Source organism: Condylura cristata, unplaced genomic scaffold (genome assembly GCF_000260355.1).
Source record: "Condylura cristata isolate star-nosed mole 26May11 unplaced genomic scaffold, ConCri1.0 scaffold00003, whole genome shotgun sequence".
In the NCBI taxonomy this organism is placed as follows: domain Eukaryota; kingdom Metazoa; phylum Chordata; class Mammalia; order Eulipotyphla; family Talpidae; genus Condylura; species Condylura cristata.
Window position 1 is genome coordinate 6,283,187 of NW_004567104.1, and position 20,764 is coordinate 6,303,950.

Consider the following 20,764-nt stretch of genomic DNA (forward strand, 5'->3'; position numbering starts at 1 on the left):
TCTTTTTAACTTGCACATGCTTAACCATTTTAAAGCTCATGCAAAATAGAATTAAAGGGAACAGAGAAAAAATATCTAAGATGTTAGTTTCTCATGCTACATTAAACAAAGTCAGAATTTTCATAATTTCTAGTATAAATGTCAATATTAAAATTTTAAGAAAGTTATACAATCAGAATTATAGCAACAAAATCTATTAAAAATTCACACAATAATACAAATACAGGTACAAATATCTTTTGCCAATATGGTTCAAGTGACATTTTCAGTTAAGGATTCATAGATTAAAAAAATATATATTGCTACTGTGTTAATTATATAGATATATAACTCAGGCCACTCTCTTTTCCCAGTCAACTTGTGCTCAAATGGGGACTTTGATTTGCTAGAGTGCCTTTGGTATTGCTGCTCTGCAGATTTTGGAAAGCAATGGAAGTAATGAAATGAGACTAAGTTTTTATTTCTGAGTTCAGAATGTCTCTTCTAATGTGATAAAGGAGTTAACACAATTACGGGTCTCTGAGATACTCACATAGGTGTATCTGTGTATGCGGTGGAATGTGTGTCTCTTTGTATGTGTTTGTGCATGTGACATTTTAATTAAATAACTTGAAAGCAGAGAAAAAGAAAGTATGTTAACTAAGAGAATCAATGCACATAGTATGTGCTCGTTCATTATTATGTTATTGAACAAAATTGCTGAAGCATAGCACACACTTACAGAAACACATACAAAGAACATAGACATCTTTTGTCCACAAGTTTTCCATATAAGCCCACCTTCCTCAGTCACATGGCAGAGAGGGCAAGAGAGGGTAGACCCAGCAGGCGCTCCCATCACAACAGCCACACACCCTGCATGGTGACTTACACCCCAGGGAAGAGGCATCTTTTTGCCTTTTTCTAATTCACAGAAAGTTGAAGAAGTCTGCTTGCTGAATCTGTTTGAGCAGAGTGCTTATTTGTAATTTGAACAAAGGTGTACCACATGCTTAAGAGTGACCCTTATCCCAGAAGTTGATCAAAACAGTTGCAAACCAACTTTGGCGGTGAAGAAAAATTACATTTACATATTAATGATTTTAATATTTTAAAATATGGAGGACACATAACCTCAATTCTAGACTTTCTTCTTTAGCCTTCTAAATATATTACTTTAACAGTTAGTAGTGCTATGGTTTGTTGTTCTCAAATATCAGTGTGCATAGAGATGAGCAGACTGAGTTAAAATGTAGGTACTTGGGCCCTCCCTAGTGGCACAGTGGGTTAAAGTACAGCACTATGAAACTAGACACAGCCACCTCAGCGAAAGTTCCATACCTGCCAGGGAGCTGACCCACATGGCGCAGCAGACCTCTCCTGTCTTGCCCACTGTTCCCCTTAGCAGTGTACTTCATCAATCTGCCTGTTTTGCTCCCCACTCTTTCTGGTAAGTCCTCTCAGTGCCCCCTGTGCCTCTGGCCTAAACCCCAGTTCTGTATTCATAAATAAATAAATAAATCTTTTTTTTTTTTTTTAAGATTTATTTATTTGTGCATACAGAACTGGGGTACAGGCCAGAGGCTCAGGGGCGGCGAGAGGCTTCACCAGAGACAGAGTGGGGAGCAGAACAGGCAGATGGACGAAGTACACTGCTGAGGGGAGCAGCGGGCGGGTCAGGAGAGGTCTGCCACGCCATGTGGTCACCTCCGGGGCAGGCGGGAATCGAACTCATGCGGAAGCGGCTTTAGATTCTCAGAGCAGTGCTTTAACCCGCTGCGCCACCAGGGAGGGCCTTTTTTTTTTTTAATGTAGGTACTTGGGCCCACACTCTAGGAATTAGGACCTAGTAAGTCTGAAGCAAGACTCATAACTGTGATTCAGGGAAGTCTCAAAAATCACAGGTTCCAGAGTTAAGTGTGCCTTTGGTGCCAGGAGATGAACGAAACTTCCCTTAGTTCTGGTCGCACATCTTGGATCAGCTGCTCTATTTCCCTTTGACCTTTAGAACAATTTCTTTCTTTCTTTCCTTTTTTTTAAAGATTTATTTATTTGTGCATACAGAATTGGGGTACAGTCCAGAGGCTCAGGGGCAGTGAGAGGCTTCACCAGAGACAGAGCGGGGAGCAGAACAGGCAGATCTATGAAGTACACTGCTGAGGGGAGCAGCAGGCAGGTCAGGAGAGGTCTGCCACACTATGTGGTCACCTCTGGGGCAGGCGGGAATCGAACTCATGCAGAGGTAGCTTTTAGCTTCTTAGTGTGGTGCTTTAATCCGCTGCGCCACCAGGGAGGGCCTAGAACAATTAATTTCTAAAAGGAGATGATGCCCTATGGCTCACCTGGTTGAGAATACCAAAAAATAAATAAAAGTTCTTTACATAAAGTTGTTAAAATTGTAAATATTCAGATTCTGTTCTATTTTCACTTCCTCCCAACCTCTCATATAGTTCAAAGTCAGGTTGTGAACACAGAATCTCATCAGATGGTTTGCATGAGAAAGGTGAATGCTTGCAGTAACATCAAGGAGAGCAGGACAGTTTTAACATGGGGGCAGCTGTTCAGTTCTTGTTAAGTATCATCTAGTTCTGGTAACTATCAAAAAGGGCGAAAATGGCAGCTCACACAGGAAGCCAAAGGATATTTCAAAAAACAAGTTATGCATAGAAATTATGCTAGAGAATTTGATTTGGACCATTAAATGAACTATTTAATGTATACTTCTCTGGATTCTTGGATTGTTAGAATCTAATAATCTAATATGTATGAACACTGTACTGCACAGAGTATTCAAATCAGTTCATAACATATTTCAGTATGAAAAACAATGTCATATAAGTAATAGATATAGGCAAAATACTTGACAAGCATTTTATATAGAAGGTTTAGAATAAAATAATCTCAAAAGTAAAGTTAATTCATACTCATCTAAAAGTAACTATGCAACTATAGTTTCAGAGGGAGATACCCAAGTGACGACTACTTGGAAAGGAACCTCACAGACACAGATGCCAATGTTGCCAGGACAGAACAAGGTCTATCACACTGTACTTTTAATGATTTTATAAATGCCAAAATAATTCATAGCCTCCTGATTAAGTACCGGTAGTTTTTATTGTTCCTTTTTCTTAATTCTACCAAGAGAAGTGAAACTCTTGTGACAAGGAACACATCCCAAGCTAGCAATCCCAATATTTTTCCTACTATAAAGGCTGTAAAATATAAAGCATAGTATTGTGTTAATAAGATCTCCCACACTTACACCTGCTTGTTTCTTCATTCAGTAACTATTCACTGAGGCCTGCCATATGTCAAGGACCATTCTAGACTTTGAACAAATAGAGCTTAGGATTCCTGTTTCTACTTCTCCAGTGAAGTGAACTCTCTTCTTATTTTCTTTAATTTGACCAACAATACTTAAATGTAGTCCTGAGAGGAATGAATGCAGACTGGAATTCTGGGAGCAAGAAAGGATGGAAGTAAAAGCTCACATCATAAAATCCTGTATTTCCTACAGCAAGAATCATCACAAGTGAGAGAGCAGCAAAAGCCCAGATAGGCGAGATTTCTGTGATTTAAACTATTAGACTTCTGCATGTAGGGGGCTAGTGCGGGGTAGAAAGAGTCGTGCACATCCTATTACCTAGTGTTCTCTTGACTGAATTTTGAAAGCATGCACAGATCTCAGGATCGGGATAGCTCTGTCCTAAGAAGCTCACTGAAGATTGGCTTGTGAGACACTACATGCAAAAAGGAATTCAGAAGTGTTAAGCAGACTTTAGAAAGAACCAGCAGAGGCCGCTACCCTTCTAACCTGTGCAGCAGCTAGTGCACTCTTGTGGTCTTCCAAAGTCACTACAAGTTGTTCATGTTCGGAGAGTAAATTCTTATGCTGTTGCTACACAAAAAAGAATTTTACATGTTGAGTTTTAACATTCTAACATAAATTCTTCTTTGGCTGACAGTGGTATAACCATCCAACATGCTGCTTGCTTTTTTGTTGTTGCAGCATTTGCTAAGATTGAAAAGCACTGTAGCAAGAAGGCTATGAGTAAAGTAGTAATCTCAAATCCAAAATCCTCATTCTAATGAAATCAAGGCAAAGGAACAGATACTTCAACGATAATAGGCCTTCTAGGGCAAAAAGCTTATTAAAATGGAACTATCTACTAAATGAATCATTTCAATACTAATAAAATATTTGGATTTTCAGACCATCTTTGGTCTTGGCTAAGATATTACATATACTCTAGTTTAAGCATATAATACACTCATCTTGGCAAAATATTACATACACTCTAATTTAAGCAAAGCCCAAAATGACAATGTAAATTTGTGAATATGGCCAATCAGAATGATGTTTAGTTTTTCTACAAGATAAAGCAGAGTAACACTAGCCAGGAAAATGTCTGGTTTCACTTTACCTTGACATCTTGAAGCTGCGTATGTATGTCTTGGTGTGCTTTCCTTAGCTGTCGATTCTCTTCCCTCAAATTGTATACAGTTTCTATTATAAAAAAGAAAATTCCATATAAAGACTTGAGATTTTCGGGTTTTATTTTGTTATTTTCACATCTAAAGTCCAAAGTAAACTGTTTTAGGATTTGTTTTAAGCTATGACAGGACACCAAGCCAAGAAAAATTATTAAGTTTGGTGATGGGCATGGATTCACTGGACATCACAATAAATTCTGGTTCAGCAGTTCAAGTTAGTTTTATCAAGGATCACTCAAACAAAAGTGTTGACATGAAACTCACTTAGTAAAGTATCAAAGGTATTGTCCCACTGTGTTAAGGTCTTTTGAGAAATTTCTTCTAAAAATTGATTTGTAATACAAGTACTGTATATAAGTTATCTTTATACATAGAATCTCGATCTCTCTATCCTTTATTTTCTTTCTCTTATTCTTCTTTTATATTTGTGACCTCTGCTTGAATCTCAAGGTGTGCGTATATTCTCACAAGCACTGTATACTTAATTGTATTTCTCCTTTTATCCAGAGTGTCAGTTTTTTTTTTTAATTAAAGATTAATTTTATTCATGTATGCATACAAGAACTGGGGTGTAGGCCAGAGCTATGGGGCTGAGAAGATTCACCAAAGTCAGAGTGGACAGCAGAACAGGCAGATCTACTGAAATACACTGCTCATGAGACAGCAGAGGCCTGCTGTGCCATGTGGGTCAGCTCCCTAGCTGGGGATCAAACTCATACAGCAGTGGCTGTGGATAGCTTGATAGAGCTAAGACTTTAACTCCTTCACCACCAAGGAGGTCCAATGCCAGGATGTTTAGACCAGCATATGAGGCTTGAATTTTCTCAGAACACAGAACTCACACATATGTGTACTATTTTCCATGGTTTTTATTCCTCACTTTTCTAGTGATTTTCATGTGCTTTTTTGCTAAAATCATTTGGGGGAAAAAGTACACAGAAATCTAAAGTCCCCATAACCCACCTTCTCTTAGGGAAGAAATATGAAATCTGCATACATGCAATGTGATACATCCAAACCAGGAAACTGTTTAGCAGAATACAATTAACTAGACTACAGAGCTTACTCAGATTTCATCACTGTTTTTACAATCACTGGGTGTCTTTTAAAACTAATTTTTCTCCTTCGAATGTATTTAGCACCTGAAAAGATGATTGTAAAATACCTATTTCCCTTTTCCAGAAGTCACATATACTTAAAGCATGACAGGTATCTGAGCATATTACTATGCAAACATCTGGTGCTGGTGTAGATGGCAGTTACTTTACATTAAAGATTTACCACAGACCACTAAATATTCTAGGTACTTTACATAAATTATTTAACCCTCATACCAACCCTGCAGCTTGATAACTTGTATGATTATCTCAGTTTTATAGATGAGTCTGCATTAATTACACAATTTATCAATTTCTCAAGGATCACAAAACAAGCAACTGAAGAACAGCCAGTAACTGGGCAGTGACTACAGAGCAGGTACTTTTCGAGGCTGCTCTTAACAAGTAGCACGGAGTCTTTCTGCACCCTTGGAAATTTAAGAAATGCCTGGGGAAACTGTCCAAATGCCTAGGGGACAGTACTGCCATTTTGAGGGAACAGGTCAGACATACTAAATGTCTCCATCACATATGAAAAATGAAGTGCCTTGCCCAACATGGCCAATGCACCCCATTGAAAAATACAAGTATTTCACTCAGATTCACTAGACAAACCCAAAGAGTTACAGAGATATAAGTGGCTGATAACAGACCACATGGTAAGTGTAGACCAATCATTATGCAAAAAGAAAAAAAAAACAAGTCTACTCTTCTACTAAATGTAGTTATGAGTCATATTTCCATATAAACTGGCTGATAAGATTTCCAAATACCTTTTAACTTAGAAAGTTCTTGTTCTTTCTCTTGCTGCAGCTGCAAGTATTTCTGTTTATGGTCATTAAATGTCCTACTGAAGTCTTCTCCTTGCTTACGGTGTTCTTCTTCTAAATCACTGTGCTGTTTCTTGAGCTCCTCATGTTGACTCTGCAAAGATGAAATTTGAGTGGTGATTTACAGTCTCCAAATGTTATAAAAGTATATTTTTTTTAAATAGCAGAGCCTGTCTCTTGAAAAAAATCAGGAACAAGTGAAGAAGTAGGCTTCCTTTTCCTCAAGTTGCTTTTAATTCATGTAGTTCCTCTCTACTTTCCTTACATTCAATGAATAGTTTGGGATCAGAGCCAAAAATAACATTCTCCTTAGATTCTAACATCAAGTGAACAACAAGAAATTAGAACTTAGCATGAAAGATGTAAAAGGGGGCTACTGGGAACATTCCCAAGGATTGACATTACTGGAAACTAGGTAAAGCTACTGGAAAAATTTGTGCCTTCCTGAGTATTCTAGACTTCCTCTTTCAATGCATTGTTTTCCCAGCACCAATTTAATTTCCTTTCTTTGGTTTCTATTCTTCCTAATAATCAAGTTTAGTGAAGGAGTAGAAAAGATGCTTTTCTCATTAGGGGACTAATCAATCAATGGGTTAGAAAACAAGTCTATTTATCTTGCCACTAATTATAATATTATGCTGTACTCACCACTTTGGTAAAATCTATGGCTTCCGGGGCCCTCCCTCGTGGTGCAGCGGGTTAAAGCACTGCACTAAGAAGCTAAAGCCACTTCCGCATGAGTTCGATTCCCGCCTGCCCCGGAGGTGACCACATGGCGTGGGCAGACCCCTCCTAACCCGCCCGCTGCTCCCCTCAGCAGTGTATATAAAGAGCTGGGAGCTAAGGTAAGAGATCACAGCAGTTTTCCTACTGTGCCTAATGGCACAATGATACACCTTTATCTCCTAACTTGACAGACCAGTGAATCCTTCACTCCCTCTCTCTCATCTTCTTGATACACATTAATGAGTTTTGCCTAATAACACAGGAAGGAAAATCTTTATATATAAATTCCTCTACAAAAGGACACAGTCAGTAAGAAGAAGGGAGCTTTCTAGTAGACCTACTATCTCCAAAGATCCTAAGATAAAAGAAAGTATCTAAGGAGAAACACTGAGAGATATTAAATAAACAAATAGAAAGCCTTACAGAACAAAGTGAAAATGAAGTCAATAATTAGTTGACTGGAGAGTCTGATTTATAGAAAATGTGTAATGTGGTAAGGTATCTGATAAATATGATAAGACATTATAGCTACATGTCATTTCTATCTAAATATCATTTTAATATACCATAGCCCATACAAATCCATTCTCTACAAGCCTTCTTTAATCATGTATGAAACTTAATCCTTTAATTCATTCTTGAAGAACAAGCTTATGTTACTCACTTTTAGCATCTGATGTTGAACATTCAATGCACTATATCTACTATTGGAATCTTGCTGTAAATTGAAAAGAAAATAGTTAACACAACAAAATTACAGGTAATTTTTTTCTTATAATAATAGGAAGATTTGTTTTTCTCCAGTTAATATGGACAACGATTTAAATGTCAGTATCACTCATTGATACTGAGTGCTTTTAAACGCCAGCTGTAGGCCAAGTACTTAGAGCCTACACAATACTGTCTGTGCAAGTAATAGTAAAGTTGTGCAAAGACAAGCTAAAATAAATATTACATTCTACAGAGAGAATGAACAAATAAAGTAATAAAGTCTCTCTATCGGAAATTTCAGGTGGCCAAAAAAATGTATTTCAGCACTACAATTCCAATGATTAACAGAACAGAAGATCTTGTGGCTATATTTTCACTTACTTCAACTTTCAAGGAAAAAAAAAACTAAAAAAAAAACTTACCCTTCCCTTATTTAATGTTTCTTGTGCTTCTAACTTATAAACAAGAAAATCTAAGGAATACAAATTGGAGAAAAGAGAATTTAAATTAATTTATGGCGGAATAATTAACATATTTAAGAATAAGTGCACACTTTAGTCAGACTTTCAAAAAAAGGTTTAGGTTTAAAACAATCTATTTGGTTACTTGTACACTTTATTTTCTCTCTTAATGCTTTAAAAAAGTTGAAAATTATTCTATAATCTCCATTTATGCCTTAAGGTTATATATCTTGCATCAACAAAATCACACTATAACCAATTAATTAAAAGTACATTTAAAACATCACTGTGATTACTTCTCCAGCAATTAAGAAGAAAATATGAGATACAACCCAAAATAGAGATGATTTATTATAATCCACTAGGTGGCATACTAAGTCATCCAGCTTTGAATGCTCCTAAAGCTTTATTATCCACTAGATGGCCCTATAAAATCATTCTGCATTTGATGATAAGGAAATCAAAACCCATCAAAGTATTTTAATGATGTTAAGCTTTTCTTCACAGTCTTAATCCAGGGGTAGCGAAAACTTCCTAACCCAAACTGTTTCCCCTCCTTCTACACCAAACCATGGTAATCAGACAGTACAGCCAATGTAAATGTCAAGATTTAGCACAAAACATGAATAAATAAAAATAAGAATGTCAATAACATAAAATCACAAATTGTATAAAGTCTATGCTTTATAGAAAATTTTGGTAAAAAACAATTGCATTTCCTAGTACTTGGGCTAAATGTTAAATTTTTCAAACGGAATCAATTGGCTGTGCCAATAAAAGCCTTAAAAAATAAAAGTTAAATCCTCCCTATTGTTACAAGATGTTAAAGCATAGCACTATGAAGCTATCCACAGCCAAAGCAGCACAAGTTCGATTCCAGGCCAGGGAGCTGGCCCACATGTCGTAGCAGACTTCTCCTGCCTTGCTGGCTGCTCCCCTCAGCAGTGTATTTCAGAACATCTGTCTGTTCTGCTTCCCACTCTTACTCTGTCTCTGGTGAATCCACTCATCCTCTGCACCTCTAGCCTTTATGCCAATTCTATATGCATAAATAAATAAATCTTAAAAAAAATAAAAAGCAAAAGTCAACATTAATGTGATCACTTTGTTTTAAATGTATATAAGCACACATGAATATATATATATCTGCTCACAGAAGTCTTGGATATTAGTAACATCCAAATAAAAAAAATGTTTCTATATATTGAAATAATATATATATACATGTATAATATATATATATACATGTATAACCAATATATGAACTACCAATGTGGAACAAACCATATGGAAGATTAGCAGGAGTTATTTTATTACACAAAGCAAGACACATTGTCTGCACACTGTCTCTTTCTCTGCCCACCTATACAACTGACTGGGTAAATCTGAAAAATTTCTTTACAAAATAAATAAATAAATAAAGGAAGTACAGGATTCATCAAAGAACAATATAATAAAAGCATGGACATAAAAATTACATTATCTACTTACCTTCCTTTGCTTTCTTATGTTCAAGTCTTTCCTTTTGCAATGACTTCTCTAATCTTGATCTGTGTTCATATACAACTGGAAAAAAAAGTTAAAATTTGAGTACAGGGCCCTCCCTGGTGGTGCAGTGGGTTAAACCACAGCACTAAGAAACTAAAGCCACTTTCGCATGAGTTTGATCTCCGCCCCGGAGGTGACCCACATGGCGCCTGACCCGCCCACTGCTCCCCTCAGCAGTGTACTTTGTCAGTCGGCCTGTTCTGTTCCCCACTCTGTATCTAGTGAATCCTGTCACCACCGCATCACCCATGTGCCATCACCATAGTCCCGTGCATTTCCCTCCCCTGCCCCATTTTTTATCCCATTCCCCACTCCACCCCTGTAAAATGTCTCTGGTAAATAGTCGTTCATTATTCTTATTTTTCCCCCATGGTCCTTCCATGAGTGACACCATCCGGTATTTTTCTTTTTCTTACAGATCCATTTTTTTATGGGACAAGTTGCTGAACTTCTTTGAATTTGTTTCCTTACATGACATGTGGGGATAAGAGCAGTACCTATGCCTTTGGTGATTATTAAGGTTAAATGAGTTAATATATACCAAGTACTTAGAATACCCCTTGATGAAAAGTTAATGCTGGAAAATAATGTTTTTTTCACCTGTCTGTGATGGCTTCAAAAATACTAGAGAAGGAATAAAGAGTCTTCTTCAAGCCCTTTCAACTCTGTAACTAAAGTCAAGTAGTAACAACATGGTAATTACATATAAAGTTATATACAGGCACTATATATATATGCTATGTATATATTACATAGTACACATGTAATTATACATACACCCACACACAGACTTGAAAAGGTCATTAAGTACTGATTTTTGTTACATTTACTGAATACTTTTCCTTAAAAAAAAAGAAAGCAAAAATCATTCCAAGAGTTTAAAACCCATAAGTCTATTTTCTAATAAAAATGGAAGGACAGTAAAAACAACCAGATAGAATCTGTGTCCTTATAACTCTTCTAGGAAATTTCTCTATCAATTTAAACTCACATAAATACACTCATACTACCCTTAATTCTTTTAACATGTTTTCTCCAGCCTTTTGAGCTAGTGATTTATCTAGATAGGTTTACTGTTTCGCTTAGAAGGAGGATTGTTAATCAATCCCTGTCACCTATCTCTATTTTTCTATTTATACTCTGAAGTCAAGGGCATCAGTCAAGATGAACTAATACTGATAGAACCTTTGCAACAAAAATGGTATATAATGAGCATTCTCACAGCACTGAAAAGTTTAAGGACAAACAAGTATAAAAATATTGCTTCAATCTTGGTATTCAGGATATTTAATGCAGAATAATACTGCAATAGGACAGGATTTGAATCACAAGATCTCATGAGAGAAAGATGAAAATTCATAATACTCATCACCTCCCCAGCTTACTGAAGAGTTTAATAATTTTCGTGCAGTCAAGAATGGAAAAAGGTTTTATTTGCCCTTAAAAACACTCACGAGTTTACAACCCTGCCAGTTTCCCACAGCAATTTTCCATTTTAACTCTGACTTCCATCTAAAAGTCACATGAGAAATTAGCTATATACATTCATTTCTGGGCAAAATAAGAACCTATGACATTTCAGAGAAAACTGCTCCAATTCAGATTTAGAAAGCAAGACTCTAAAATTAGACAGAAAACACTGCTAAGTGTCCTAACACCTTAAGCCAAGAGAGGGCAATATTTCTTTGGCAGGAGCAACAGTCCATGAAATTTGCTTTCAGTTCTGATGATAACAAAATGTTTTAACTTTATTGAAAAAAAAACAAACAACTGAAGCTTAGTATGAAAGTCACAGAATTCAATGTGTGAAAACATTAAGAACTGCAAGTACCTTTATCATTTTACAAGTGAAAAAAATAAAATGAACAACTATGTGTTTTTCATAAAGTAAACTAAAATCAATAAGTTTTCAGGATGTCACCATTCTGAAGCTTTGTTTTTGTTTTTAGGTCTAAAATCAGAGCTATTTATCACAGTCTTTGAGGATAGTTTTCATGGTGGTTCTAATTGAAGTGTAACTGCAGGTGGTAAAGAAGCCCACCTGCCTCACTGTAGAACAATGAGTTACTTATTAACATGAAGACCACATCATTGTTTTCCAATTATCTTTCCTTCTTTTATAATATTACCTCATGAGAAGTCTGACAAGGAGATTGCCTTAGAAACCAACTTGTCCACTAAATACAAGACAGAAAAAAGAGAAGCGGGAGGAAGCAGTACAGTGGTGAGGATCTCACAGGATCCCTCTCGGGGCCCATCCTTCAGGACATTCTGCACCCTGTGGCTTCACCTCAGGGTTCCACCAGACTGAACAAAGTATCCTAGAGATCTGCATCCACTTTCACAACTTCACGAGGAACTCTCACAGATAGCTCCTACTTTTAAGATTGTATTTCTCACTCAATTCCAGTTTCATATCTTCCAGTACAATTCAACCTTTCCAGTCTGTTTTGACAATTTATAGCTGAATTTAATTATTAATTAATATTTGCCTAAGGTTAGTTCCCTTTACTAAATTACATATTTATGTTTCAAGCCTGGGGGCAAGACCTTCCAGTGGCTTCCCATCAAATTGAGCAAAACCCAAGCCCACGGATGATCCTATAGTTCATCCTGCTCCATCCACTGCAGCCTCCTGGCAATTCCCTAAACATGCCAGGCACACTTTCATCTCAGGACCTCACACAGCCTTTTCCCTGAGTTTCCACTGCTCCTCCTCTAGACACCTGGCTAGCTCTCTCAGTTCTTGAAGATACTGGCTACAATGATACCTTCATACCAAATCCTGCCTGAACAAGCTATCTAAATAACAACCTGCTTCCCACCCTCAACAATATCCTGTCTCCTTCCCTACTTCACTTTTCTCCTTAGCTCTTATACTCTCTACTACATCCAACTAAAATAAGCTAAGTCAGAGCAAGAATTCCTCATTTACTTTAGTTCACAAATGTACCCCTAGTATAGTGAATGGCAGGCTGTCTGATAATTAGAGATAACCAAAGGTTAGGTGGGGTGGGATGACATACTGGACTTGACATACTGAACTACTGATCCAGCAGATTTGTAAATGTAACCTTTGTAAATTTGAAAACTATCCTCCTATCCCATGGAAATGCTATATAATACAAAATAAAAATTATATTCTCAAAGTCATGCATAAATATACATGCATATGTGTCAATATATGCCTCTATATGAAAAGAAAGGACTCACAGGAAAAGCAAAAGTTACTCTAAAATTAGATGTACATAAATATATCCTGCACAGTAATACTTTTCTTAGCTAGCAGTTAGACTTCAGCAGAACAGCATAATTATATTTCAGGAAATAATTCAAGAAAAACAGAATACAAAGGAGGGATTAGGTTCCTGTTGACTCAAAATTTACACAAGAATGCATAAAGATGTCCTTCAGATGGGCTAAAATATGCAAAAGCACTAAGTTTTATAACAGGGCTATGACTTTATGCATACATGTCTCAAAGCTGAGGTGCTCAAACCATTCATAAAAGACCATTTTTCATTAATTTATGTGATTTCTTCATGAGAATCTATATCAACACTTCAAGTTATGTCAGCAATGAGGGAACAACCTAAAATACAGTATTCAAGTATAAACTCTTAAAATCCTGTTATGGAAAAAACCTATCTCCCAGATAATACCCACAACTAGTGAAGAATAAACTAGGCAACAATTCCCTTCTCCTTCAGGTTAGTATAGAAATACATAAGCAACCCCATTTTTATCCAAATTCCCAATGCCAAGATTTCACTTCAAAATTTGAAAATATGCAACGCAGCTTCGAAAGGATTTCATTAAAATGTAGCTTATAAAGTATGCTATTTAAGATCTCTTACGTATTGCACCATTAATAGTTCATCCAACAAGCCAAACAATATTCTTTTAGCATTTATTATTGCCAAGTATTGCTCTGATATTTGAATACAAAAGTAAAAAAAAGAAACAAAAAACCTGCCCACGATAAGGCAGTTAAGGCAGGACTCACTGGGATGACATTTAAGCCAAGACTTGAAAAAACTGTGCTAGTACTACAGACATCTGGGGGAAACATTCCAGATAAAAGGAGCTGGAATTTTAAAAGTCCTACAGTACAAGAAAGTATGGAATTTTCTAAAAAAAAAAAAAAAAAAGCAAGATGCTGGTGTAGCTAGACAAAGTGAACCTAGCAAACTGAAGGGTGGAGGTGGGGATGATGCAGACTGTGATGGGCTCAGTACCACCAAGTGAAGAGTCTGGCTTTCACACTGAGAAATGGGATGCCAAGAAGGGTTCAGAGCAGGAAAATATGATGCTACTTTTAATTTTGAAATAATGACCTGACTGGACACAATGTCTACAGTAGTCCAGACAGATGCAATGGGAGCGTGTGTGCCAGCTGCGGCAATTCTGCATTTATACAAGAAAAGAAAAGCAAGGCATGTTTTGAGCTGACATGAGGAAGGGCTCTGATGAAACAGGTTTTTAAATATGAGAAACATTTATTAACTGCAAAGTGGTTTGCTGAGCCTACAGAAGCCAATGTGGATTCTGAGAGGTAACATTTGTATGGATGTTAAAAAATGACAGTCCTGGCCCTCCCTGGTGGTGCAGCGGGTTAAAGCACAGCACTGAGAATCTAAAGCCACTTCTGCATGAGTTCAATTCCCGCCTGCCCCAGAGGTGACCACATGGCGAGGCAGACCTCTCCTGACACACCCGCTGCTCCCCTCAGCAGTGTACTTCGTAGATCTGTCTGTTCTGCTCCCCACTCTGTCTCTGATGAAGCCTCTCACCGCCCCTGAGCCTCTGGCCTGTACCCCAGTTCTGTATGAACAAATAAATAAATCTTAAAAAAAAAAAAAATGACAGTCGGATACAACAGGGGAAATTCAAAACAGTGCATAATGTTCAAGAGTACCGGAGCAAAAACAAAAACTCTTTACATGTATAATCCCTCCAGCTCTCTCCCAAAGAGCCATATCCTGGAGTGTCTGTTAACAGCATACATCCCTGGAACAAAATCCCAATTTACTGAATCGGTTTTGATGGAAGAGGCCTAATAATCTGAATGTTTACCAAGTGTGCCTAACCTGCTCCACATCAACATTTCAAGAGTTCTGGAAACACTATGTTTTGCATAGTGCTGACAGGACACTGGGTAATCAGGGTAGGAAACAGATGAATGAGAGGCTATAATTGACTTGAGTTCTGTATGGTGGTAAAAAATAACTATGGGTAATGCATAAGATAAAGAGTACAAGAGAGAACAGATGCTGATAGATCAATTAGGAGTTCACTGCCCTAACCAAAAATAAAGGTTAGACAGGTTAAACTAGAACTCCCTGGTGGTGCAGGGGTTAAAACATTAGCAATATATCAACCATTGCAACAGGAGTTCAATCCCCAGCCAGGAAGCAGCAGACTTCTCCTGTCTTGCCTACTGCTCCCCTCAGCAGTGTTATTCCAGTAGACCTGCTTATTTTGCTCCCCACAATGCCTCTGGTGAATCATCTCACCCCCTGCACCTCTGTCCTACACCCCAGTTCTTATATGCATAAATAAATCGATATTTAAAATAAATAAAAATAAAGATTAAACTTCATATTGTCCCAGGATAGGTTGATTTCCATTTCATCCAATAAAATGATCCAAAAAAAAGAACACTGATTTTTTTTTTTTGGGGGGGGGGCGCAAACTAGGATATACAAAATGTTCAGGGAGTGAAAAGAGTGGGAAGTGACAAAGATATGACAAGCACTGAAAGACATTCTAACAGAGTATTCAAGTAGTCATCAGTGAAATCAAAGTTACAATGCAAGACAACTATTCTCCCATCAAAATAACTGAAATAAAAAAGACAGAAAATACCAAGAGTTGGCAGTAATGTGCAAGAAAGAACCTCACACTTTGTTGATGAATGTGTAAACTGGTACAATCATTTTAGAAATCCATTTGTCATAGTTTGTGGCCCATAAGTCACACTCCCAGTAATAATATACCCAACCAAATATTGGATATTTCTTCACCAAAAGTCATACAAGAGAGTTCTAAGGGTAGCCCTATTCACAGTAGTCCCAAGCTAGAATCCAGACCAGCCTCCATCACGGTAGAAAGGATATAGTTGTTTAGAGCATAAATGTCTTTCAACAATGTGAACAAACTAAATACAATGATACCAATGCATTTCACATCTCTCCTAACGTATAGAAGCCAAGCATGAAGTAGTACTTACTGAATGATTCTATTTATAAAAAGTTCAAAACCAGGCAAAGTCAATTTGAGTAGGATATTATTCACACTGTACATGTGGCTGTGGGAGGCAGCAATGACTGGAAGAGAGCAAGAGGGAGCATTTTAGGATGCTGGTAGTATTCTAATTCTTCATCTGTGAGCTGGCTATACTGTCAGCTTTGTGAAAACTTGTTCATTTATATACCTATGATTCATGTACATTTCTGAATATATAACTGCTTATATAAAATTATAAGATCATATTTCTAGTTATGTAAGTGTAATAGTGAAATATAAAATATATTTAGATATGTCACTTGTTTTAACACCTACCTCTCCAAGCAATTTAACTTCATTAGACATTTCACATGCACATCTGACATCTGTCTCTGCATCACCTCAGGGCAGTTTTCAGTTCTCTGACAGCTTGCTGAAGTGTAACCCATTGTCATTGCATTTGAGAACCCGTCTGATGACATCACTAGAAAAGTTCTAAACCACAGATACTTTGGAAAAATTAGGACAGACAATGATGTCATTTTCCCTGAAGGTGCATATTCATGCTTTCTATACAACCAACTCCTAAATATATTGGGCACATTTTGTTTTTTGTTGTTGTTTGGGGAGGGGGGGTAGTTTGGTGAAAAGACTGTTGATAAAGGCATTTGGCATTTGCAGCAGTGAGGACACATTCTTGAATAAATATCTACTACCTTAAATGCTACTGTCTCTTTTCAAAAAAGAAAGACTGCCAGGTGCCTTCTAAATATCTGCATTAAACAAGGTTATTTAAGGTTAACGTGTCTTCCCCACACAGTGCTCTGTTACAAATAAAGCAATTAGAAAAGCACCCTGTAACAGCAGGGCTTTGTACTGATTCCAGTAAAACCAGACTTCCTTTTTTCTTTTCTTTCTTCTTTTTTAAGATTTACTTATATATACATATAGAACTGGGGTACAAGCCAGAGGTGCAGGGATGGTGAGAGGTTTCACCAGAGACAGAGTGGGGAGCAGAACAGGCAGATCCACGAAGTACACTGCTGAGGGGAGCAGCAGCCCAGACAGGAGAGGACTGTTGCTCCATGTGGATCACCTCTAGGGCTGGGGGACCAAACTTGCACCCAAGTGGCTGAGGCTGGCTTGCAGTGCTGCACTTAAACCTGTTGTGCAACAAGGGAGGGCTGAGACCTCCTCTTTTCTATGTGGTGATTTTGTAAGATGAAGGCAATATTACCTTATGAGATTCAAGCACATGTAGCAATTATTGACAGGAGCAAATACAGAGAAATGCAATATATTTTGGAAATAAAATAAAACTACCTAAATGCTCCAAATCACACAATGAACAGGAATACAAGGATGATACACGTACGTTAAATAACTCAAGTTATTGGTAGCTAGTAGGGTACTGCTGGTTATGTCTGAAACTTAACAAAGGACCCCTCTGAGATAAATTACACATCTAAAGTCACTTCTTACTCTTCCTCCATGGTATTTTGTCTCTACAACACTAAACTGCTTATACACTTCTAGTTAGCACTGAGGGAACGTAGAAAGATAGTCTGCTGGATCAAAGTCCTGAAGATGTCATAAACCTAATGCACCAGTTTGATTGGAATTCAGTAAAATTTTAACAGCAGAGGGGTGCTGGTAGAATAAATAGCCCCAGGGAAAATGCAAACAGGGTATCAGTGATAGGTGGAGACTCTGATAAGAAATATAAGGGATTGCAGAAACATCCCACAGGATTCAGTGTTCAGGATTCAGTGTTTTGGATTCAACATTTGGGATTTCATCATTATTGGATCTTCAGCAATTTCAGGGTCAGCCATTTCTGCCCCCACCATGCAGATCTTCCAGAAGGCTGTTGAGGGCCTCAAAAGGACATGGGTGAGGCCTCCAGCAGCCAATGTGAAGACAATAAAAGTTTGGAGACTTTGCAGGTAGCTGAGCAACTGAATCTGTTCCCAGCTTTGCTGCTGTTCCCAGCTTTGCTGCTGTTAGAACCTGGAAGGAAAAAGTGAAGATCTGTTCGGCTATCATAGCAGCTGTTTTGTGTGTTACTTGTCTGGTGCTTGCTAGGGCATCAGTGCAGCTCTGTTGAGCATTCTCTGCTGGTGTTCTACTACCTGAGTGACCTGGATCCTGGCCTATAGTCTGGCTGCCATATGTGCTCTGTCTCCAGTGGCAGGAAGATTTTGGGAGCCGAGGACTTTAAAACACTGGACACTGCTTCACGTGAGGTAAATGACCATTTTTGGCCTGAGTAACTCTTTTATTCATCTGTTTGTTAAATAAATCCCATGGTTTTTCTGAACCTGAGTAGTCTTGCAAACATAATCCGAGACACACAGAAGGGGAGGGACAGGGAGAGATCTAAACAGGGGAGGGAAGTGCACACGAGACTGTAGTGATGGGTCATGGGTGTCTGGTGGTGGGAATTTTATGAGGACTATACCAAGGAGAAATCAAATATTATACAAAAAAGAACAATAATGTAAAAATACATAAGTAAACAAGACCTCTAAACAAATGACAATGAGGACACAACTTTCTAGAACTTATGGAACACAAGAACAGTACTAAGAGGAAAGTTTATATTAGTAATAAGGTCTATACCAATAAACAAGAAGAAACCCAAATAAACAATCTTGTTTCTCATCTGAAAGACTAGAAGAAAGAAAACATACTAACAAAAAACTCTAAAGCCAGAAGGAGGAAATACTAAAAAAGAACAGATAAATGAAATAAAAATCAAAAAGACATTCCCAAAAAAAATCAATGAAACCTAAGGGTGGTTCTATGAAAAAAAATTAAAAAATGAGTGAAATAGACAAACATTTAGCTAGCTTCAGTTAAAAAAAAAGGGGAGAAAAACTAAATAGTACTAAAAATGGAAGAGAAGTCACAACATGATTTCAGAGAATATTGAGATATTACTAATATTACTATGGTTATTTATATTCAAGCAAGTTTAACTCGTGACATGGAATGGAGAGATTCTTAGAATTACATATTTATCTAAGAGTGAATAGGGAAGAAATTGAAAATCATTAATTTTATGCAAGGAAATTGAAACAGTAATCAAAACTCTTCAAAAACAAAGTCCAGGGTCACAAGTCTTCACAAAGAAGCCAAACTTTCAAAAATTTATTAAATGCTTAGACTCTTTCAAAAATTCAAAAAGGACTATTTCCAAATATATTTTCTGAATACAACATATTACTTGCAAAACCAAAGAAAGCACAAAGAAAGAAACTACAGACAAATCTCTCCCAGTGAAGACAGATAAAAAAATCCCCAATAAAATCTTAGCAATCCAATCAAACAATGTTTGAAAAGGATTATACATCATGATCAAGTAGGATTTATACCAGGAACACAAGGATATTTCAACATCCAAAAATTAATAAATATAATTAACTACATGTACTAAAAGGAAAGAAAAATTATATAATCATATCAATATATGCTTAGAAAGCATTTGATAAAATTCAACATTCATTTATGATGAAAACCCTTGAAAGATTGGGGATAAGAGGAACATATGCTAACATAAGAAAAGCCAGATGTGATAATCCCACAACTAGTTTCATTCTCAATGGTGACAAACTGAAAGCCTCTCCACTAAGGTCTGGTATAAGACGTGGATGTCCACTATGATCACTGCTCCTCAACATAGTATTAGAAATCCTTGCTAGAGCAATTAGGCAAGAGAAAGTTATACAATTAATTCAAATTGAGAAAGAAATAAAGTTGTCATTATTTGTACTTGATGCGATAATACGTAGAAAGAGAACCCTAAAGATGTCTTGGTAAAGCTAATTAAAACAACCTACTACAGAAAAGTGGTAGTATACAAAATCAACATACAAAAAACAGTTGTCTTCTTATATGCAAATAATGATCTAGAAAAAGAAATTAAACAAGTCATCCATTTATAATCTCACCAATAAATAAATAAATATCTGGGAACAAATCCAATAAAGGGAATGAAAGATCTATACAAGAAAAACAGAACATATCATGAAAAGAAATAGAAGATACAAAGAATTGAAAAGATTACACACACACACACACAGGCTTGGAACATCTTCAAAATGGCCACCTACCCAAAGCAATTTACAGATACACACAAGATCCTGAATAGCCAAAGCTTTTCTGAATAAAAAGGGGGGAAATGAACAAATCACACTTCCAGATTTCAAACTACATTATAAAGATATAACTGTGCAATCTAAAAAGTGGGGCATGTTCCCTGACCCACCTAATGAAAGGTGGAGCTGAGTGGCAAGGGATAGTTTTGTTAAAAAGCACTGGGGAGAGTGAGAATGGTGCATCTTAAAACAACTAGAAACAACAAATGTTGGTGAGGATGTGGGGGAAAAGGAACTCTACTGCACTGCTGGTGAGAATGCAAACTAGTACAACCAATATGGAAAACTGTTTGGAGGTTCCTCAAACTGCTTAACATGGACCTTCCATATGATCCAGCAATCCCACTCCAAGGTATCTACACAAAAGACACAAAAACACTGATTCAAAAAAGATAACTGCACTCCCATGTTTATTGCTGCTTTATTTACAAATGAAAAGACATGGAAACAGCCCAAATGTGGATGACTGGATTAAAAAGATGTGGTATATATACACAATGGAATATTACTCAGCAACCAAAAAAAAAAAA

At 37.0% G+C, this 20,764-nt stretch overlaps 1 protein-coding gene across 3 annotated transcripts in view; it reads right to left on the reverse strand.

Annotated features, from left to right (window-relative positions):
* Positions 1 to 20,764, reverse strand: part of GOLIM4 (golgi integral membrane protein 4) — a 79,567-nt gene that overhangs the window by 24,591 nt on the left and 34,212 nt on the right. For 2 of the 3 annotated variants that reach the window (XM_012734486.1, XM_004674936.2), the window contains exons 2-7: positions 9,790 to 9,864; positions 8,260 to 8,309; positions 7,791 to 7,844; positions 6,344 to 6,494; positions 4,404 to 4,486; positions 3,794 to 3,877 (exon numbers count right to left, since the gene is read on the reverse strand). In XM_012734486.1, coding sequence (XP_012589940.1) covers positions 3,794 to 3,877; positions 4,404 to 4,486; positions 6,344 to 6,494; positions 7,791 to 7,844; positions 8,260 to 8,309; positions 9,790 to 9,864 — 497 coding nt within the window. The remainder of the gene's footprint in view (positions 1 to 3,793; positions 3,878 to 4,403; positions 4,487 to 6,343; positions 6,495 to 7,790; positions 7,845 to 8,259; positions 8,310 to 9,789; positions 9,865 to 20,764) is intronic. The other variant, XM_012734491.1, reaches the window with a different exon arrangement.